Here is a 23,052-nt window from a genome sequence, read left to right as displayed (position 1 = left end):
TTATGAATAACACTCAACATTGTATACCGTATCTGATTGAAAATCGTATCGAACCCGGGAAAATAAATGAATGTTAGATGTTGTTGCAATCAACAGATTGAACCATTTTCATTCATACGAATCTTCGTATTATGTCAGTTGAGTGATCCCTTGAGCCCGGCCCTGGGTCGGAATTAGGGATTGCGTAATCTTTCAGACCGAGGATTTCTGGGGAGACGGTCACAGACTCCACGTATTTTACAAGTCCCTGGCTTTCAAATACTCCCTCCCTTGCCATGTCCTTACTTCAACTTGAATATTTTGTAAGCTGTGAACGTGTTTATGGTCGGTATTAACACTCTATAGTCGTGGTGATCGAAATCGTTCTTTTAATGATCGAGATATTCGTAAGCCACGTCAAATTACGTTTTTGGATTCACACTGCAGCAGCATATTTTAAATGCATAAAATAACTTGACTAATGACAATCTGAATCACACGAGAAGAGGAAAATAACTGACTTTATAAAATCTAATTAAACGCACGGCTTAAAATTCCTCGATAAGCTAAAGCAACTCGTTTGTCGCCCAACACCCAACCTATTTCTTATGTTCACCTCCTAGAATTAACCCAATTTTCCCCCAAAATCAGGACTACTGGAGACGTTCCAAAACAACAACAGTCTGTTGGATCAGATCAACAAGTGCCTGGAGGACTATCTAGAATCCAAGCGACTCATCTTCCCCCGATTCTATTTCCTTTCCAACGATGAGCTCCTTCAGATCCTCGCCCAGACCAGGAACCCTCAGGCAGTACAACCTCATCTCAGCAAGTGCTTCGACGCTATCAAAGCGTAAGTTCAAGGATTTTAAAAACCATATTGAATCTTAGCTGGAGTACCACGGAAACTGTTTAACTTGAATCTTCCTGAAGGTTTTTTATTAGTTTCCATGGTGCTTGAGTTAAAGATGATTCAGCCGGGCATGGCCGTACGTGAAACCTTTCTTATTTCAAACCTTTGATCTAGCCTAATATACAATACACCTTATCAGCCTTAATTTGGTCGGCCAAGAAGTCTGACCGGCCCTGGGCAGCCCTCTAGCTAGAGCTAGAGCGGAGACTGCACATTTTATAATCGATAACATGACACGTGCCGTCTAGCTGGGGTCTTAGTTTGGCCACAGGATCCGAATTTTGCCAAAGGATACAAGGATACAAGGATACAAGGATACAAGGATACAAAAGTGATAATTATTTTATTGAATTCACAATAGTTATAATTCTGAAATAATTTAAGGTTACACAATTCTAGTTATTTACAAATGTGTAGGGATAAAATAGAAATGTTTTATAATACTTATTTTGAGATCCTATAACATTAATGCATTGGCCAGTATTTGAGTGAAAATCTGGGCTCTTATAGTAGGCTGCCAAATTAGGGCTGGGGGAAATTAGGGCCGATATTTTTATTAGGGTAACAAAAAAGATGACAAGTTTGTTATTCAAGCCTTGTATTTTAGATACAGTACAGAGCTATTTGGATTTGTCTCTATAACGGTTAAAACACGAAATAAAAACAAAACATTGAAATAATAACAGCACGAAATTAAATATCGTTTAAATACGTTATCAATACTACGAAACTAAGAAGTGAAGATATCGGAATTATAAGGGTCAAATTAGTCCGCCCGGTCGTTGTCCCTCTGTAACCAAATTATGGAAGTAGTGTGACAGGTTTATCAGTAGCCGCGCGGCCGGTACCTAATCTGGTCGGTGCTAAAAAGAGGAATGATGACGATGCGTACATTATCTACATTATCTACACTGATCAACAGCTGTACAACACTGAGAAACGGCAAGCGCTGATATTTAAACTGCAATGGCCTTGAAGGCTTGTACATTATTCTAGATTAGATTATAAGAAAGATTAGATAGACCTCACTCCTCCTGTAAAGATAAGATCGTAAAGTTTATTTTCTAAGCTTCCGTCAAATCACCACCGGTCGTGAAACTTTACATTGTGGAACCCTTGCGAAATTATTTTCCAACTCACTTTCTTTAGCTCGCTACGACGCCACTGTTCACCATAAAATAAGAACCGCGGCCAGCCGTTGTAATCGCTCAGAGGGTAGGACTTTCTGTTATCGTGTGAAACGTGACCATGTCCTGAGGATCGGGGATATTCCTGGAGACATCATGCAAATTTATTAAGATTAGGAAAACATGAAGGTGGACCGCTGGTTTTACAATTACCTCCTCGCCGCCCCTTGAAAACTTCTGAGAAAGGGTCAGATACCTCGTAACTCTACGGGACCAATAGAGAGTGACATCTCCGGTCATGTGCAGAGGAGAGATCTTTTAATAGACATCCTCTGACTGAAACTGTAGCCACTGCTGAATAATAATGACCGTCTCAAGCATTCCTATTTAAATGCTGATGGTTAAGCGAATCTTCACGATTGTGCGCTGTAAAACCAATCAACTGTTAGTTTAGCTAAATTGTCAAATTCCCTCTCTAAGTACCCGGTCCTCCGTCGTCACGTACGTAAGGTAATTTTGCTCCCGCCAAAAGCAAAACTCACAAGCAAATCCCCCCTTAGGCTTGAATTCGGCACAATACAAGACACTCGGCCGGGCAGTGGGGACCGTGCCAAGACACCTTCACAGGTTCAACATAGTAACGATATCATAGCTATGTTGAGTCCTGATGGCGAGAGGGTGGCGCTGGCAAAGGGACTCAAAGCGCGAGGAAATGTGGAGAACTGGCTGGGCTTGGTTGAGGAGAATATGATGGTGACTCTGAGGAGACTGTTGAAGGCGTCTATTCAGGACTTTGAAGTATCTGATAAGAATGATTGGGTAGTGAGGTTAGTATTTAAACCATGTATAATCAATAATTATCTCTGTAAAGCACTATTGATAATAGGATCAATATTCGTTTGCTGTCCGCAACTCTCAATTCCAATTCTCAAATTTCCAACCCACATGCATATATCGGAACTAATGTCTGAAACCTAAGCGATTTCAGCCACGCGAGTCAAATAATCCTAGCTGTAAGCCAGATTATGTGGTGTCGGGACTGCACGGAGTGTCTGACCACTGGTACGGACAAGGTCGCCAACATGAGGGGTGCTCTTCAGAGGGCCATTGACGTGAGTAATTAATTTTATTTCCCTTCCCACGAAACTGAGGACCACTGATAAGTTAATACTATCTTTACTGCATAGCGCCAAACGGTCCTGCTCTGACGTAAATCTGGAATATTTCTGAAATAGAAATTTTGTGACCAGATTAAATATGTACGCTGTTTTCACGGAAGTGTTTGAACTGGTAAACAACATGTGAATTCAATTTGTGGACTAACAAACAGTAAACACACACCTTTCCCTTATCATGAGCTGAGGTTCACAAGATGTTTCATATGAAGTTACTGGAGTGTTCTCACCCGTGCACCCTAATTTCGTTACAATGTCCCTTCACCATTCATTTTATTCAGAATTTGACGAATTTAGCGGCTCTCGTCCGTCAAGAGATACCAAAGCTGATCAGAAACATCCTTGGAGCTAAAATTACAATTGATGTGCACTTGAGGGATATCTGCTCAGAGTTGGTGAAGAAACAGGTGACTGAAACCACACGTGGCATAAGCTGCATTTTGTAGTGGTACTTCCACTTTACAGCTGCATAAGTTCAATCGTAAACGTCGAATATTTCACCGATTCCTACTGAATTCTCCCTAATAATAATATTACTGAATTGTAATACAAATATTATATGGATATGATAATGACTAGGTGACTTTTTAGCCCGAACATTTGTTAGGTTGAAACTGTAAATGAGTTCGAATGGTTAAAGCAACTGCGTTATTACTGGGACACGGAACTTGACAACTGTGTAATCAGGTGACTTGCTCCTTAGTCCTTACTGAATCAACTCTACTATTCAAATTTATTATTCCCCGGCATAAGAACTGCCGTTCCCGACTCTGAAAGATTTTGGCATCTAGATCCTTAACTTTTATGAATTTCAGACAAATCAATTATTGATAGTTCAGATAATTATTGATCATTTTAAAAAATCAAAATGAATTTTAATTACAATGGGATGGAGAACAATTACACTGTGTTCAGGATGAGTAACAGTTACTACATCTACGGATACGAGTACTTGGGAGCGAGCATGAGGTTGGTCATTACCCCGCTAACTGACAAATGTTATTTGTGTCTCATGGGAGCTCTACAGCTGGATCTGGGAGGTGCACCAGCTGGTCCTGCCGGGACTGGCAAGACTGAGACTACAAAGGTAATTGTCGGATGTGAAAGAAGTGTTGAACTTGATATTTCTCAGATGATAATATTCCTCAGAAGATAATATTTCTCGAAACGTCATAATTATTATAGTTGTCATTTTTTTTTCTTGGAAAGATACATCCCTTTCTAATAATTCGGGGCACGTTCGACTCGCACAGAAGTTTGACACGCACTAAAGTTCGACAAATTCGAAATTTCGACTCTGTCGAACGTTAGTACGCTACTTGGACTGTAGTTCAACACGCACTGAAAAATTCTTTTTTATATTAAAATGTTCTTCTATGAAACTCAATAAGACATCCGCTCGCAGAGACAAAACTATTTTAAATTGTCATAGACTGCACTCTCAAACATGTTATATAATGGTGGTTGTATGATAATTGATATGATCATCAAGACTCTATAGAAGCAATAATCCCAGGATCTGGCAAAAGCTCTGGCAAAACAGTGCGTGGTGTTCAACTGCTCAGAGAGTCTGGACTACAGGATGATGGGAAAATTCTTCTCCGGTCTCTCCTCTACCGGTGCTTGGTGCTGCTTCGACGAGTTCAACCGTATCGACATCGAGGTGTTGTCCGTCATCGCTCAGCAGCTCCTCACTATTCGTAACGCCAAAGCTCAGAAACTCCCTAAGTTCATGTTTGAGGGTAGGGAGTTGAAGTTGAACCCTAACTGTGCCGCGTTCATCACCATGAACCCAGGTTATGCGGGCAGGACTGAGCTGCCTGACAACTTGAAGGCGTTGTTCAGACCGTTTGCTATGATGGTTCCTGATTATACTCTCATTGCTGAGGTCATCCTTTATTCTGAAGGTTAGTTATATATCTAGAACAGTGCAGTAAACATCACTTTATTGATAAAACATCAATAACTATGACATATTTTCCGCGGGGGCCATTCGTATTTCACATGTCCAAAGATTGATGAATTGATGGGAATATGGCTTGAATATATTGTCGTTTCCAACTATCCTAGTTCTAATAAAATTGTAATCCACTAGGTTTTGAGGACTCGCTGACACTGGCTCACAAGATGACCCGGATGTACGCCCTCTGCTCAGAACAGCTATCCCAACAAGATCACTACGATTTCGGTATGCGAGCCGTCAAATCAGTCCTGGTCATGGCCGGGTCCCTGAAGCGTGAGAATCCTGATAAAAGAGAGGACGTGGTACTCCTTAGAGCCCTGAGGGACAGTAACCTGCCCAAATTCCTTCTAGACGACACCGTCCTGTTCCAGGCCATTCTCCAGGATCTGTTCCCGGGTCTTGAGATCCCTGAACACGACTATGGTGTGTTTAAAACCACCATTGACCACTGTACCGTGGCCAAGAATTTGCAGCCCAAGGATTGTGTGTCTAATAAGGTAATTCAGTTCTTTGAGACGATGCAAGTGAGACACGGCGTGATGTTGGTGGGACCGACTGGTGGTGGCAAGACCTCTTGTTACCAGATACTTGCTGATACCCTTACTAAACTATACAATGATGGGTACGGTAGAAAGGTAGCTGATTATCGAACAGTACGAACAAAAGTGTTGAACCCCAAGGCAGTAACAATGGGTGAGCTGTATGGTGAGTTCAATCTCCTCACCATGGAATGGAAGGATGGTTTACTCGCTACCGCTGTTAGAGAGGCTGTAAAGGTCAGTATTCTCGGTTTTAAGTCAATTAAATGTTTTATTATATTGTGTAAATAGTGATTAACTTTTAAAACTTGGTAACGGCTATTTCTTATCTCACCTTCACCTTTCCAGGACACCACAGAAGATCATAAGTGGATAATAAACGACGGACCAGTCGATGCTCTGTGGATCGAGAACATGAACACAGTCCTGGATGACAACAAGATGTTGTGTCTGGCTAACTCGGAGCGTATTAAGCTCAACAATACTATCCACATGGTGTTCGAGGTGCAGGATCTCTCGGTAGCTTCTCCAGCCACTGTCAGCAGGTTGGATTTAAGCCCAATTTAACTTTTAATTTGACACAATTTTGATATTAATGTCCAGTGGAATCTGCAGTCTGTATTATCACCAAATTGTAAGTATTGTAAGAAGTACGAGATGCAATGTACGAGGTGCATGTTCTACGATAAATGATTTAACGATAAAAGGCCAGAAATTCTTGTAAAGTTGAAAATAGCAAAACGCAGCTGCCCGCTTATAATTATATTTACCTTTTATCATATTTTGTAATTTCGGTGGCCGGTTGCGTGAATAAGAACCCACATACACCAGGTGCGGTATGGTGTACATTGACGAGAAAGAACTGGGATGGAGACCCATGCTGGAAACATGGATTAGTAACGAGGAATTCAAGTGGAAGCAGGAAACCAAGGAGTACGTCTGGAACCTGTTCAACACTTACATTGATCCTGCCCTCAAATACGTGGGCAAGAATCTGGTTGAAGTGATGCCCCAGGTAATTTTACATCTTGGCATGGGCAGTTTGTAGTTAGTTTCATGGTACTGGGAAAAAATATATCTGAAAATAAACTGGAATACCCTCTGTGTTATCCTTTTTGTACTCTACATTATATATACACTTTATCCAGGTACATGTAGGCAAGGTCCAAACAGTGGCACTCTTATTCCAATCCCTTGTCTTCACTACCGGCGGACCCGACCTCCAGTCTGATCCACTCCGTCTTCACTGCCTCCTAGCAACCATCTTCGCTTGGTGCTTGGTCTGGGGTCTCGGGGGTAATCTCGAGGAGAGTTACAACGATAAATTTGACAGTTTTGTCAAAGATCTCCTCAGCGACTGTCCAGATGTCAAGGTAAAATAATTTATATTTTGGTAAGTGGACAAGTTTGCAATGTTCCAACTCAGTCATGGTTGTAACGTGCTGCGTTTAGGTTCTAAACCGTCTTTATCTTATCAGTTTTCTGGAAATTGGTTTGACATATGACAACTTTTATGAAATCTCTAGGCTCCTAAATTCAATTTAGAAACCGGTTCTAGATAATTTCTAAATCAGGACTAACCTGAAACCCAAGTTTCCCAACCCACAGTTGTCGATGACTGGCGATGTGTACAGCTGTTACATTGATATGAGCAGGAAGATGATGGAGAGCTGGGAGAAAATCACACCTAGCTTCAAATACGAACCTGAGGTACTATTTGTAGTCAGGAATAAACCGATACAAAATGAATAACGTAACCTGTAATTTAATGAATATTGTTACCTGTAATAGTAATAAAATATCATTTCGACTTGTTACAAAATAGCTAAATAGCTATCAAAAAGTAACACATATCATAATTTATGAAATTAATCGTCACTGACAGTGTCATTCTCATACCTCACTGATTTGCCATGGACTGCGCGGCGGGATAACAATGCACTAAAATATATAAATCTTCAGATTCCTTACTTCGACTTGATGGTGCCCACAATAGATACGACAAGGTTCGGTTATTTGATGGAGAAGATGCTGGATCTGAACAGACCTGTTCTCTTCACTGGACCAACTGGTGTCGGAAAGGTACAATTTTATGCGGAACCCTCGTATCGTGGAATATTTCCACAGTAATCAGAAAAATGTAAAGTTGTGACTGCACGAAATGATAAAGCGTCCAGAAAATACTTGGTTGTGGTCCCAACACATTAATACATTAGATTAAAATTCCATATTAAATCATGCCTATGTTAATTGTTGTGGAGCTTATCGCTGTCTTGCATAAGATAAGTGATACAGACACGAAACTCGTTCGAATAGGTAACGTGCGATGCAGAAAAATTATTATTTTCTTCAGAAATTCGGATAATGAAATAACTTAACAAACTCACCTTGCTTTTTGTTACATGCTTTAAAAATAATTTCATCATTTTACAGTCAGTGATAGCCAAGCAGAGGCTGTACGATCTGGCAGAGAAAAATGTCATCCCTGCCTTTGTCAACTTTTCTGCTCAAACAAACAGCTTCCGAACTCAAGAGATGATTGAGAATAAGCTAGAGAAGAAGCGAAAGACTATTCTCGGTACATTTTATTTCTTAATTTTTCCTTTTTTTCTTCTCGTCCTCAGCAGTCTCGAGTGTCGTTAACTTTTTGTTCGGCAACAAATTGTAGTAATTGAACAAGACACAAGTAGTGAGTCCCGCCTACTACTTGACAGAAAGATAAGTTAAAGTTATTGCTTTTCTCAGGTGCACCAAAAGGGAAGAGAATAGTGATCCTGGTGGATGACTTGAACATGCCTAAACAAGAAACATACGGCGCCCAGCCTCCAATTGAGCTGCTCAGACAGCTCCAGGACTTCAGAGGGTTCTACGACAGGGACAAGCTCTTCTGGAAAGAAGTTCAGGTTAGTGCAATTTAGCGCTCACGTGACTTTAAACAGATTAGCTAATACTATGCTCCCATCTTATAATAGCTCAATATAGTTTGAGATTTTAAAAATATGATAGCAAAATCTTAACACTTCCCCTAACTGCATAGTATTACTGGTAAAATCTTAAATAGTATTAGAGTATTATATTATTATTAGTAACGAAGCTGATTTTATTTTGTGAGATTTATCATGTTATAAAATATTGCTAGGGTAAGGCACATAATTTTGTCAGGGTACCTAATTTTGTCATTTTGCTCTGAAAAACTGCCTCGGCTCGGAATTTCAGCTTGAAAGAAAAGGATTGTGTATAAAAAGAAAGCTTAGACTTTGCTGAAACTGCTCGTACAAAGTTTAAGTTTCTAGCTCTTTTGCATCTGTGTCAAAAATGAAGGCGAAACTGTTAACCCGAAAAATAAATAAGATCCTTAAGGTTTTCTTAAGGAATTTTCAAAATTTTGATTTATTGCTATTTCAAAAGTAATTGAGCTAGCTTCATGCCATTGCATATTTCAAATATCTTCTACAGCAGAAGTATACGTACAAATTTTCAAGTCTCTAGCGCAATTATTGTTCAAGTTACAGAGGGTGACAAAATTAGGTTCGATTTTGCCAGAAGTACCTAATTTTGTCAAAAAAATCGACCTTTCTCAAATTTCTTGTAAATCACAGATTGTGTTGAAAATGGCCTTATACAACTATTCTGAAGTTTTTTTGCCCATAGGATATGTATAAGGCACTTAAATAATAGCATAACACTTATAATAGCATATTTTCGCCGAGAAATATTAGGTGGATAATCTGATTTTTTCAATCTAAAATGACTAAAAAAATATTTGATGAAATTACTAAGCAAGTGATCTATCTACAGACATGAAAATTTCAACCTAGGCCTAGAACCAATCGTTTTTCAAGATGCCAGTGGTTTCAGGGGCATTTGGGGCTATTTTCTAAGATTAGATACCCAAAAAGTGTCATCTTTTCATCAAGCTACAAAACTATGAAAACATCATATCTTTGGGATTTTTGAGGTCAATGTTGGTAAAAAAGCGCTCGAATGATGCATCCAGGTAGTCTAAAATACCGAGAAACGGTTACTTTTTGCACAATCTTCAAGTGACAAAATTAGGTTCGGGGTGACAAAATTAAGTAAAGTCACCTAATTTTGCCATTTTTTCAAAATAATTTTTTTGAACATCTTCAACCCCAGCAATTTCGATCATTTTTGTGTTAGAACTTGCCTAGACTGTCTACTATAACATGGTGGAGGTTTCATCTAAATCGGAATTTCAGACGAGGTTAAAACCCATGGTTTATATCAGGCAGTCGGAAAATTGCCAAAAAATGACAAAATTATGTGCTTTACCCTATATATATCTCCCCAGGATGTGACCCTGTCAGCAGCGTGCGCTCCCCCCGGCGGTGGCAGGAACGCCGTCTCACCTCGTTTTGTCCGGCACTTCTCCATGTTTGCTATTCCTTCCGCAGCTGACTTCACACTCAAAACTATCTTCACTGCCATTTGCAAAGGTGTGCTAAACTTCTGATCATTTTGATTTGTTGGATGTTTAGACTTTAAAACCAAATTAAGCATACGTCATGTATATTCTATATTCTTTAAAAATCTGATCGTACCTTATACAATAATTTGATTTTCTTCAGGTTTCCTAGCAGATTTCCCTCCGACGGTAAAAGAAATGGCCGGAGCGATCGTATCGGCTGCTGTCGAAATATACAGCCGCATGAGCACAGATCTTCTACCCACTCCTGCCAAAGCTCACTACATCTTCAATCTCAGGGATTTGAGTAAGCTGGTCCAAGGAGTTCTACAGGCAGATGTAGGATATATCAGGGAACCTGTATCAATGTTCAGACTTTTCTGTCACGAATCTTTGAGGGTTTTCCACGACAGGTTGATCGACAACACTGACAAAAAGTATTTCTGCGACATTCTATCACAGATGGCAAGCAAGCATTTCAACCAAGACTACGCTGCTGAAACCTTCGAGAAGAAGCCCATCATTTTTGGTGACTTCATGAAAGTTGGAGGAGATCCCAAAGACAGAGTATACGAAGACATCAAAGACACTACAAAATTGATAAAAGTGCTGAATGACTATCTAGATGACTACAACATGTCGTGTCCTAAGGAGATGAAACTTGTCTTCTTCCTGGACGCCATCCAACATGTGTCCAGGATTGCCAGGATGGTCCGGCAGCCTCGTGGAAACGCCCTTCTAGTGGGAGTCGGTGGTACTGGCAAGCAGAGTCTGACAAGATTAGCTTGTCACATGGCAGGTTACGTTTGTATTCAGATCGAGCTGACCAGAGGGTACAACTACGACAGCTTCCACGAGGATCTCAAACTACTCTACCAAAGCGCTGGAGTTGAAGGAAAGAACACCGTATTCCTTTTCACTGACACGCAGATTGTTGTTGAAGAATTCCTCGAAGACATAAACAACATTTTGAACTCTGGTGAGATCTCCAACCTTTTCCCTGCAGAGGAGTTTGAGGCTGTCATCAACGCAGTCAGACCTAGAGCTAAAGAAGCAGGTGTTTCCGAGTCTGACAGAGATGGTATCTACGATTTTTTCATTAGCCGTGTCCGAGATAATCTACATATTGTCCTGTGTATGAGTCCTGTCGGTGATGCCTTCAGAGCCCGTTGTCGTATGTTCCCGTCTATCGTGAATTGTTGTACAATTGATTGGTTCACTCAGTGGCCCAAAGAAGCTCTCCTTTCTGTTTCCAATGAATTCTTCGCTGACGTGGATATTGGTGTAACTGACGAAGTGAAGGCAGCTCTATCAGTATTCTGTGAAGTTATCCACACTTCAGTCTCCGCTATGTCTGATAGGTTCTTTGCTGAGTTGAGGAGAAATGTTTACACCACGCCGACAAGTTACCTTGAACTCATCAACTTGTACCTTTCTATGTTGAACGACAAAAGAAAACAACTTATGGCTTCAAGAGACAGAGTGGCTAACGGTCTGCAGAAGCTGCTGGAGACAAATGATCTGGTCGCTAAAATGGAGGTTGAACTCACAGCACTCGGTCCGGAGTTGAAGAAAAAGAGCGAGGACACTGATATTTTGATGGTGAAGCTTGAAAAAGATCAAATCGAAGCCGATAAAGTCAGAGCTGTTGTCTCAGAGGAGGAAGCCATCGCCAAAGAAAAGGCCGATGAAACAGAAGCCATTGCAGAAGATGCCCAAAGAGATCTCGATGAAGCATTGCCTCTTCTGCACGCTGCGAACAAGGCCCTAGACTCCCTGGACAAATCTGACATCGCTGAGGTTAGAGTGTTTGCCAACCCACCCGAGATGGTATTGACAGTAATGGAAGCTGTGTGCATCTTGATGGGCAACAAAACAGATTGGGCCAGTGCTAAAGGGCTTCTTGGTGACACTCAGTTCTTGTCCAGATTAGTGAACTACGATAAGGATAACATTCCTGATAAGATCCTACGAAACTTGAAAAAGTACATCGACAACCCGAAGTTTGTACCCGAAATTGTGGAGAAGACTTCCAGAGCTTGTAAATCTCTTTGTCTGTGGGTGCGAGCTATAGATTCTTACGCTCATGTCTTCAGAACTGTTGAGCCTAAGCGAGAGAAGCTGGTGAATGCCCAAGCTGAGCTGGCAGAGGTACAGTCCGAGCTTGCCCTCAAGCAAGCTTCGCTTCAAGAGGTGGAGGACAAGATTAAAGAACTTCAGGATTCATTTGATGCTAGTGTTGCAGCAAAAGAGAGCCTTCAGAAAAACATTGCTCTGACCGCTGCCCGATTGAAACGCGCAGGAAAACTCGTCACAGCTTTGGGCGATGAACAAGTTCGATGGGATGAAACTGTCAAGATATTCCAGAAAGAGATTGATAACGTTGCGGGTAACGTATTTATAGCAAGTGCCTGTGTGGCTTACTACGGACCTTTCACTGCTCAATACCGTGAAATGCTTGTCAAAGAGTGGATTGTAAAGGGTCAGGAACTGGGCATTCCAGTGTCAGATGACTTCTCTCTTGTCACTACCCTGGCGGATCCGTTTGAGATTCGTCAGTGGAATTTGGAAGGACTACCAAGAGATGCTGTTTCAACTGAGAATGCTGTTCTTGTGACGAAGGGACGCAGATGGCCCCTTATGATAGATCCCCAGGATCAGGCCAACAGGTGGATCGTTGGACGAGAGAGGAAAAACGGCCTCAAAATTGTCAAACTTACCGATAAAAACTTGCTGAGAACTTTGGAAAATGCTATAAGAATTGGACTACCAGTGCTGATTGAAGAAGTTGGAGAATCTCTGGATCCCGCTCTTGAGCCGATACTGCTGAAGCAAACCTTTGTACAAGGAGGCAGACTTCTGATCCGTCTTGGAGATTCTGATGTCGACTATGACAAGAATTTCAGATTCTACATGACCAGCAAGCTTTCCAACCCTCACTACATGCCTGAGATTTTCATCAAGGTCACAATCATCAACTTTACTGTAACCCGTCTGGGTCTCGAGGATCAGTTGCTTGCTGATGTCACAAGACTTGAACGCCCCGATCTGGAAGAGCAGAGAAATGCTCTTATTATGAAGATCAATGCTGATAAACAGAAGTTAAAGGATATTGAGGATAAGATTTTGAAGATGTTGTTCCATTCAGAAGGAAACATCCTGGACGATGAGGAACTCATAGAGACTTTGAATGATTCCAAGGTTATGTCTAAGGAGATCAACATCCGACTGAAGGAAGCTGAGGAGACCGAAGAAAAGATATCGCTAGCCCGAGCCAAATATCTTCCAGTAGCAACTCGTGGGTCTGTTATCTACTTTGTTACTGCTGATCTCTCTGTCATAGACCCCATGTACCAGTACTCTCTGAAATACTTCACTTCTCTGTTCGTCAAAGTTATCGAGACCTCAGAAAAGTGCTCCGATTTAGGGAAACGGCTACAAATTCTGCTTGACGGCATCACCTTGACCATGTACAACAACATTGGTCGTGGTCTGTTTGAAAGGCACAAAGTTTGTTTCAGCTTCATGTTATGTGTCGAGATCATGAAGCAAGCTGGTAATATTACTCCAGAAGAGTGGAACTTCTTCATCCGAGGTCTACCTCCACTGGAAAAAGATAGACCTAAAAAGCCACAACAGTGCACTTTCCTTGATGAAATAACATGGAACCTTCTTGTTGACATCGAAGAGGCAATGCCAACATATGCGGGCATCACAAATGACATAAGACTCACTCCTGTACATGTAAATGTTGGATCGTACGAACTGAAACTGAACCCGCTCAGCTTCCAAGGATACGTCCCGAACGTTCCACCACCTCCTGAGGACCTGTCCACTGAAGAGATCCCGCCTGGGGCTCCTAAAGGTCACTGGAAACAACGTCTCAACGGATTCCAGAGACTGACCCTTGTGAAGTACTTCAAACCCGAGGCATTGATTGAGTGCCTCAGTACATTTGTGGTTGAGAATTTAGGAGCAGCATTTGTGGAGACTCCTCCAACAAATCTACCCGCACTTTATCAGGATATGTCAAAGTTCGCACCACTTATATTTATTTTGTCCAGTGGCTCTGATCCAATGGCTGCTTTCATGCGATTTGCTAAAGAACAAGACTACGATGAGCGGGTCAAGGCCATATCGCTTGGTCAAGGACAGGGTCCAGTAGCGGAGACACTTATTTTTGCCGCAATGAAAACCGGCGACTGGATTTTCTTACAAAATTGCCATCTTGCTAAATCTTGGATGTTGTCAATGGAAGAAATTATCAAAGAATTTTCTTCGCCTGACGCCGAAATTCATGACGACTTCCGACTCTTCCTGAGTTCTATGCCCGCTCCCTTCTTCCCTGTTTCTGTTCTACAAAACGGTATTAAAGTTACAAGCGAACCTCCAAAGGGTCTCAGGTCAAACATGAGACGAGCGTTTGGTGAATTAACTAAATCTGACTTCGAGGACCATATCCTCAAGACTGACTGGTGCAAGATCATCTTCGGAATTTGTTTCTTCCATGCTGTGGTGTTGGAGCGACGAAAGTTCGGTCCCCTGGCCTTCAACATTCCCTACGAGTTTGCTGACTCGGACCGTGAATGTGCGATTGACAACTTCAAGCTGTTCACAGCCGAAGGAGTGATGCCTTGGGATGCACTGGAGTTCATCACTGCTGAGATCACGTACGGAGGCAGGGTTACCGATGAATGGGATCAGAGGGTTCTGAAAGTTGTTTTGAACCGTTTCTTCCGCCCTGCTACAATAGAAGCGGGATACTGTTACAGTTCGTCTGATAAGTACCACCCACTGGAATCAACTTCTCTTGACGCCTACAAGGAGTATATCGAACAACTCCCCATCATAGACCCACCTACAATATTCGACATGTCCAATAATGCTAATATTTCATATCAGAAGAAGGAATCCTTGACCATTATCACCACAATATTGGATGTCCAGCCTAGACTTATCAGCGGAGGTGCAGGAAAGAGTAGCGATGAGATCGTAGACGAAATGGCGGCCCTAATCCTGAGCAAGTTGCCAGAGAAACTGGACATTGATGATGCTCTACCTGAAATGTTTGAGCCGGACAGCAAGGGAAGGATAAACTCTCTGTCCACTGTCCTCTCTCAGGAGATAGTCAGGTTCAACAAGCTGCTTGGTGTTCTATTAGGCTCACTCCTCAACATTCAGAAAGCTATAAAAGGTTTAGCAGTCATGTCGGACCAGTTGGAGGCTATATTTGATTCTATTGTGATCAACCAGGTTCCAGATATGTGGGCTGATGCTGCTTATCCCTCGTTGAAACCTCTCGGGTCTTGGGTAAAAGATTTGGAACTGAGATTACAGTTCATATCCAGATGGATGGACATTGGACAACCCAAATCATTCTGGATCTCAGGTTTCTTCTTCCCTCAAGGTTTTATCACCGGTGCCCTCCAGAACTTCGCCCGAACATACGATGTACCTATCGATGCTTTGAAGTTCAGGTTCGAAGTCACGCCACATTACCGAGCTCAAATAGACGTTGCAACAGCTGAAATGGCAGATGAGAAGTACGACGACAATACTTACTCCTCCCCTGATGACGGAGTTCTCATTCATGGTCTTTACATCGACTCTGCAAGCTGGGACGACGACAACATGGTTCTTGCTGACGCGAGAGACGGAGTGATGAACCCACCAATGCCGATGATGCACCTCTTACCAGACCCAGAGTACGAGGTGGAGGAAGACAGGTACGAGTGTCCGCTCTACAAAACTGCTGAGAGAGCAGGAACACTGTCCACGACGGGTCACTCCACCAACTTCGTCATCAAGTGTTTGATACCCTCTGACAAGCCACAGGAACACTGGATAGGAAAGGGTACTGCTCTGCTTTGTCAGCTCAGCCAGTGAGCTGCAACAACAGTCACCAGTTCAGGTAGTGAAATCGAACTGTTTATGGACCCTTCAGAGACTAGAGGAATTGTTCAGACTTCTGATGAAAGAACAGTGGTAATTTATTAGAACCAAGTTATAGTTTCATGGTTGCAAGATGAGTGTCATTCATGCATTTAAATGGGGATCAGAAGAAAAATGTTTTGTGAATCCCCCAAATATTTAGATGCTCGCATGTAATTTATTTCCATATTTTAATCCACAGTAGAACTAGAATCTTCACTCTTCACTAATATCTAGATAATAAAAGTTATGACTCCCTGGCTTTAAACGTCCATTGATCATAAACTAACAGATATTACGTTGTTTTCAGTTTTACTCGGGCATTTATTTTCCGCTCAGTGTGTACAAACCAGGTTTTGTAGATTCATACTCAGATGTTAAATTGTACAAAGATTTGTAATCATCCCATGTAAATACAAAATATCTTCAAATGTTTTACAAGAATTGTTAACAGCGAGTCTTACTTGTTATTAGTTGTATATTATTCAAAGTTCGTCCTACATTGTGTAAATTTTAGTGACTGTAAATGAAAATATGAATTTAAAGAAAAATATTTTGGATGCTCTAATTACTTTCATATTATCTGCTAGTGCTACGTACACTTGAATAAAACAAAACAGGAGTTGACCGCACTCCAGGACCATCAGCCAAATCAGATCCGCGGCAGTGGGGCCCATAGTTCTGCTAAATTCGAGTTTAACGTAAACTCGAAAATCTGGCAGAACTACTGGGCTGGCAAGAAGAGCAAGTATTTAATAACTTGCTCCCCCACTGTGACCGAAGCACGACGTGTTGCTTGGCCGATTAAAATCGTTAAAATGGAGTAAAGAATAAAATCATGGTGATGGTTGCTAAAGTCGTATTGTGGTTTTCCGATATCGAGTCCGTTCCAATCCATTTTCAATTCTACTTCATCTGAATCACCGTATCTGTCAAAGGTATGACTGTGATGATTTGTGGCAAACTTTGAGTGCTAGCCAATTCTGTCTGGGTACCGGCATCTGCTTGTTCATTGCAATCCAATTCTGTGGAGGCATCTGCGATGACAATTCTTCGAGGGTTCATCTTCACATGCGCAGCCCTCTCTACTTCTCTGATTTTCTTTTCCAAATAGTCAGAGAAGTCCAGGCTGACGTATTCGCTTGATTCCAGGTAGCTCTGTACCTTCTTTTCCAGGTCTTCGATCATCGAGTAATTCTGTCCTTTTCTGATCCAGAATATGACAGCAGTCCCGATGACGACGACTACAAATAGTAACACGACGGTCACCAACAATATAACTTCCTCAAGGATCATCTTTAAGTGTCGAGAACGCTGAGAGTAGTAAAATGCTTTAAAAAGCGATTTTTCCAATTCAGTAAAAGCACAAAGCAATGATAGTTGTGATAAGACCGAAGTGAACACTGTGCGTTACCAAGGTAGTTACGCGCGCAAATTTGCACGCGCGTATTTCATCGTAAGATGCACGTGCAAGTTTTGATTCACTGTTCACGATGTCAATCCTTCGCATCTCGCCGATCTGCATACCGATCTGTTGTAGCGCGATGCACTACTGGGTCGCGCGCGCATCAAATAATGCTTCTCGCAACCGGTAGATCGGCGAGATGCACCACTGTGCCTCACCGAGCTGCGAAGGATTGACATCGTGAATCAAACCGATCTGTGGTTGCGAGAAGCATTATTTGATGCGCGCGCGACCCAGTAGTGCATCGCGCTACAAGTGCAAGTTGAACTTGAAGTTAATGTCGGATAAATTAAACTATTTCTACTAGTACTGAGGAAATAAAGCTTACTTCTTTAAAAAGGTTTACTGGGACGCGCTCAGCGCCTCAGCTAGTCATTCCAATTCCGCCGAATCTTTATTTATGTTTATGAACATTATATGTTGTAAATGTATTGGTATGGCGCGCCTGCATGGGGTTCCCAAGTAAAGAAGGTCTGATCCTAAAATCCTTTAAAAGACTCCCAATTGGAGTAATTTAAATTCTTTGTTTAGTTTTACTTTACTGGCCGGTGCTTTATTCATAATCATACTATACTGCATATACTGGGCGGCGCTCAGCCTGTCATTCCGCCGAATCTTTATCCGGCGCAGTGGTCCCCAGGTAAAAAAGGTTTCGACCAAAATTCAACTTTTGAGGCACTTTCAAAAAGCTATTTACGCTATTGTTGATTGTGCTTTTTGCAAAGAAATAAAACTAGCCAGTAGCGATTTTGACTTTTTGAGCTTTTTACTTTCAAAATTATTCCAAGTGATTTGTATAAATAAAATGCATATAAATAAAATGCATATATTATATTTTACTGGGCGCGGCGCTCAGCCTTTCATTTCGATAAATCTTTATTAATATTATGTTATTAGGATGATGATTGATGATTAATCATTTGATCTACACTCGACTGTCACTTTGACTTTTAAAACACGTTCTCTAGGTGCAGCCCTGAATAACTATTCATATCAAAACCCTAACACTCTAAATCTAATCTGATTCCAACCCTTACCACTTACCGTACGGGTACCCAGCACAATCCCTAACTGAAGCATATGCTGAAACCATAACCGGAACCCTAACGAGAAATCCGCCCAACTTACTTCTATGGCTATAAGTATGTAGTCATATATTGACACACGCCGCAACCCCTTTTCGCCGCAGCGGCCGGCCGGCTTGCTGGAGTGCACGCTTCGGCCTCCGCGCGCATGCACGAGATTACCTGGGGACCTCAGGCTATCATCATATATGTTCATAAACATAAAGATTCGGCGGAATGACAGGCTGAGCGCGGCCCAGTAAGCACGAGAGACTAGAAAGGTATACAACGTGTAGCAAGTCATATCACGTGACCGAGACAGTATTTCGCACACTATGTCATGTGGTAGGTAGTGCGCCATCGACAGTGAGCCGCGCGTGCCGACTGAAGGATGGTTTTTTAGCGCTAATTTCGGCCAGCACAATTTTCTTCAAACAAATAGATATAGAGTATCCTTCCCGACCTCCAATTGCAACAAAAATTGGTAAGCTTACTCATAAACTTACAAGGAAAGTGTCCGAAAAATTTAAAGCATATCCAACCATCAGACATTATGTTACAGCTAAAAGCAGCGTATTTTGCCCCATTTTTATTACTATATCAACTCCGATATCCACCAAATTTTTCGGACAGTTGTGAAAGCCCAATTGGAAGGTCGTCGCCAATTTCCAGAATGATCTCATTTAAGGAACTGAAGATAAATCCGAATAATACGACAAAAATGGTCAAATTTGGACGAATTTGGTCAAATTACGCGACTTTTACAGCTACTTTTGCTCCAAAAGCCGCGCACCATCAAATATGGCACCTAGGCGAAACTCACTGATTTTTCCAAAAAGGTATAACAAATTTGGTATTGTGAAAATTCTCACAGTCTCTAGAAAACAGTGGTACAAAATTTTTTAAAAATCCAAGCGACTTTATTTTTTTCGTGCACCCCCTACATGTGGGGCAATTCGGAATCAGCGTTCAAAAATACATCGTGATCGATTCAGGTTTTTTTCGAATGTCGGAAGCTCTTTTGAAAAATTTTGAAGTTCTACTTGAATACTTTTAGTTTTAGTTTTACTCTTTTAGTGTAAAGTAATTTAGCACGTTTGTTTCTTTATCTCAGAAGCATATTAAGTTTATTTCTAATTACATAATTTACGGATAAAATTAAATCCTCGCTAGAAGTAGATTAGCATTTATTACAGCATATGAGAAAACTGAGATAAAACTGGGCCAGAGCCAGAGCAGCGGTTAGTATTAATAAAATTAAATTACATCCTTTCAATTTTCAAATCATGTCAAAAATCTGATCCAGTTCAACCTCAAGGAATGAAATAAATCTAGCGACCTTGGCCCTTGTTGTGGGCTCGCGACGCGATGTCTGGATGTCATGTGGACAAATCATGGCCGGTCAAGTAACACTAACATTCTTAAACTCAAAAAGCAAATATGCAATTAATATTATACATTACAATATGCATGATGACGAACAACATCGGCCACTTAACTAACAGTAACACTAACACTGTACAGCCACAGGGTATGTTTTCAAACGTTGCAGCGTTTTATTTTATTGGTGTTATCATGCGCAGTGTTGAGTGCTCTTGATTGACGATGTCAATCCGTCGAGATCGTTGCTCTGCGAAGCAGAGCAACAATCGATGGGAAGCAAGAATGCTAGTTTGCGCGGCGCGTCGAAGCGGCGAAGTCCTCCAATGAGTGCTCCCGCTATATTAAATTTAAATGCCCTTTATTTAATTATTGAATCGTCCGGAAACCACAAATCGAGTAAGTAATTTTTCTGACCCCAGAACTTCAGGCCAACATCCTTACTATACGCCTAGTAAACCGTTGTTCAAAAATGTTTGTTCAACAAAATTTAAGTAAGAATCAGATTAAGAAGTTGAAATAAAAAAAGTACGATACACGAAATTTCATTTTGTGTACTAAAATTTGACTTCGATTAAAATTTTCACAAATTAATAATGCACATAAAATAACTCCTGAGTCGTAGGTTTATATACGAGTATTACTCGTTAACTCCTGAGTCGACAGTCGTGACCAGCATTTCCACTTCCTACTTTGTAGTTGAACTTGTACTGCCAACTGCATAATTTAGGATCTGATATTTTTCTATTATCTTATCCGGTGCCTTTTGTTTATAATAGGTGTGCAGTGTAACTGAATGTGTGTGGCGTTCGTGATGCTTCACGTTGTGGGCCGGTTGTGGGCCGCGGTACGATGAGGATCACGACGTGAGACAACGTGATACTGCGTTTAAATTTAATATAATCCCCAACACCGCTCGTTATCTACCCACATTATCTTGTAATATTATCTTTACATAAAACGTTAGTTTTAAAGTTTTGGAGAGACCTGTACCGGCAATTTGTCACTTGTTGATTAATTCGAAGGATTATGTTTGTTTGTTGTTTGTCGTCTGTACGACCGTCCACGTGCAAATTAGATGAAAAATAAGAAGTTGCATAGTTACCATGGTAACGGTGTTGAACGCGCACATGCACGTACAAAGATTTGCGAGCGATATTTTGATCGACTTTGTAGTAATTCTATGACCTACGTTGTTTTCACTGCGAGCTACATTTTATTCGGTTGTATCTTCGGTTGTGACGGATTTTTTTTGATGCGATAAAAACTGACTACTATTAGCTTCCTCGCTGTGACAACGGGCTAGTATTATATAATAAGATAATATGAACACTGAACAGCGTATGATTACTGGTTTCCGTTACTAATCCTTAGTAAAACATTAGTCAAAACTACCATTGAACATTTCTTGAAATTAGTGTAGTTTGTCTTAACTAAATAGGTACCGGCTAAACAAACATTGCAGTAGGTAACAAAGTTTGCTGTTATTTCAATTTTACTTGTAAATTAATGGCTTGCGGTTGATACAAACTAGTTGTTACTTAATTGCTGTTTGAATTGAGATTGTGGCTAGAATCTGCACGCAGTTTTTAGTTGATCATTGTCATTTTCTTTGTAACATGTTACACATGGATGACACTGTTATACTCTGCTTCTGAGAACCCGCCTCGAAAACCGAACATTGTTACGCAGACAATGTGTTATGGTTACTAGGACAAGGAATAATATGCTAAATATGTTTTATGTAGAAGTTTAACATACAATACGTGTTCTTGTTGAGGGCTGACATAGTGAGCTCAGATCCTGCGTGTGTGAGCAATAATGTGACATAATAATGTGACATATCTGGTATTCTGCAGGTCACAGCTATGTAACAAGGTGATAATAACGATATTGATACATTATTTAACGTGTTGCTTTTTAATACACGCTACTATTATTGATTATAACTCTAATAGACTATACCCTCTACTCTTTCAATTAGCTCTCAGTTGTGTAGAAATGGAATGCGTTATAGTTCCACAACATTGTTACACAACAGCACACTTAAAGTTATTAGTTAAAGTTACAACAATTCCTCATAGCTTGCGGGACATTCCCGTGTTTATTGTTCACTGAACTATTTCCTGATCGTACGCTAGTTTTCTTATCGTAGTGCGTTCCTGTTTATTGCTGTCAATGAAACTGATCGAATGAACGTTCATATAACTGACTTTATATGTTTATTGAATACATATCTTCACATAGATTTGATTTTCTAGGATCTCTGCCGGGCATTGCACGTTTAATCACTAGGCCCAGGTAGTAGTTTCTGGAAGATAATGAGCAGATAGAAAGCCAGGTGGCTTGCTGCAGTAAAGTGTACCTACACACTATAACACAGCGGCCTTTATGTGCTGAAATTCTATCTACTTCTACACACCTTAAATAGGTCCATGCACAGTCGTTCCTGTGCAAATGTATAATCTGTGAGCTTTATGTGTAACATTCCCCTTTTATAGTTAGTTTCTACAGTATAGTATAATAGTAGTACTATGGTCTATGCTTACAGTACACTATTTACACTTTACAGTACACTGTTTACAGTTACCAGAGTGCACTGTTTACAGTTACCAGAGTACACTGTTTACAGTTACCAGAGTACACTGTTTACACTTTACACTAGTACACTGTTTACACTTTACAGTACACTGTTTACACTTTACACTAGTACACTGTTTACACTTTACACTAGTACACTGTTTACACTTTACAGTACACTGTTTACAGTTACCAGAGTGCACTGTTTACAGTTACCAGAGTACACTGTTTACAGTTACCAGAGTACACTGTTTACAGTTACCAGAGTGCACTGTTTACAGTTACCAGAGTGCATGCTAGCACTAATTCTACATCACCCAGTTGCAGTATTTTCACATGCTTAAAAGTGCAAGAGAATATCTAATTTTCATAGCACAGAGTTATTTAGAACTAACCGTACATTGTACATGCTCACAGGGCCTTGTATGCATGTACAATGTACACTAATGTACGGGTCATAAGTAGTAAGTACACATCACGATACATGTAATTACATCTACATACACATCT

General features: G+C 40.9%; 1 protein-coding gene across 3 annotated transcripts in view; it reads left to right on the top strand.

Moving 5' to 3' along the window:
- The window catches only part of LOC134819995 (dynein axonemal heavy chain 6-like), a 35,330-nt gene extending 18,826 nt beyond the window's left edge, over positions 1-16,504 (top strand). For all 3 annotated transcript variants that reach the window (XM_063830163.1, XM_063830162.1, XM_063830160.1), the window contains 17 exons: positions 631-832; positions 2,580-2,846; positions 3,008-3,131; positions 3,476-3,601; positions 3,802-3,881; positions 4,110-4,281; positions 4,711-5,101; positions 5,290-5,933; positions 6,045-6,241; positions 6,528-6,711; positions 6,845-7,069; positions 7,305-7,406; positions 7,659-7,778; positions 8,130-8,274; positions 8,442-8,599; positions 10,009-10,153; positions 10,286-16,504. In XM_063830163.1, the coding sequence (XP_063686233.1) occupies positions 631-832; positions 2,580-2,846; positions 3,008-3,131; positions 3,476-3,601; positions 3,802-3,881; positions 4,110-4,281; positions 4,711-5,101; positions 5,290-5,933; positions 6,045-6,241; positions 6,528-6,711; positions 6,845-7,069; positions 7,305-7,406; positions 7,659-7,778; positions 8,130-8,274; positions 8,442-8,599; positions 10,009-10,153; positions 10,286-16,008 (9,005 nt within the window). In that variant the 3' untranslated portion in view covers positions 16,009-16,504. The remainder of the gene's footprint in view (positions 1-630; positions 833-2,579; positions 2,847-3,007; positions 3,132-3,475; positions 3,602-3,801; positions 3,882-4,109; positions 4,282-4,710; positions 5,102-5,289; positions 5,934-6,044; positions 6,242-6,527; positions 6,712-6,844; positions 7,070-7,304; positions 7,407-7,658; positions 7,779-8,129; positions 8,275-8,441; positions 8,600-10,008; positions 10,154-10,285) is intronic.
- Positions 16,505-23,052: the final 6,548 nt, after the last annotated feature.

Source organism: Bolinopsis microptera, chromosome 8 (assembly GCF_026151205.1).
Source record: "Bolinopsis microptera isolate Bmic1 chromosome 8, MBARI_Bmic_1.0, whole genome shotgun sequence".
Lineage (NCBI taxonomy): Eukaryota > Metazoa > Ctenophora > Tentaculata > Lobata > Bolinopsidae > Bolinopsis > Bolinopsis microptera.
The sequence above is the reverse complement of the archived record's forward strand: the minus strand, read 5'-3'. Positions and strand labels throughout refer to the sequence as shown.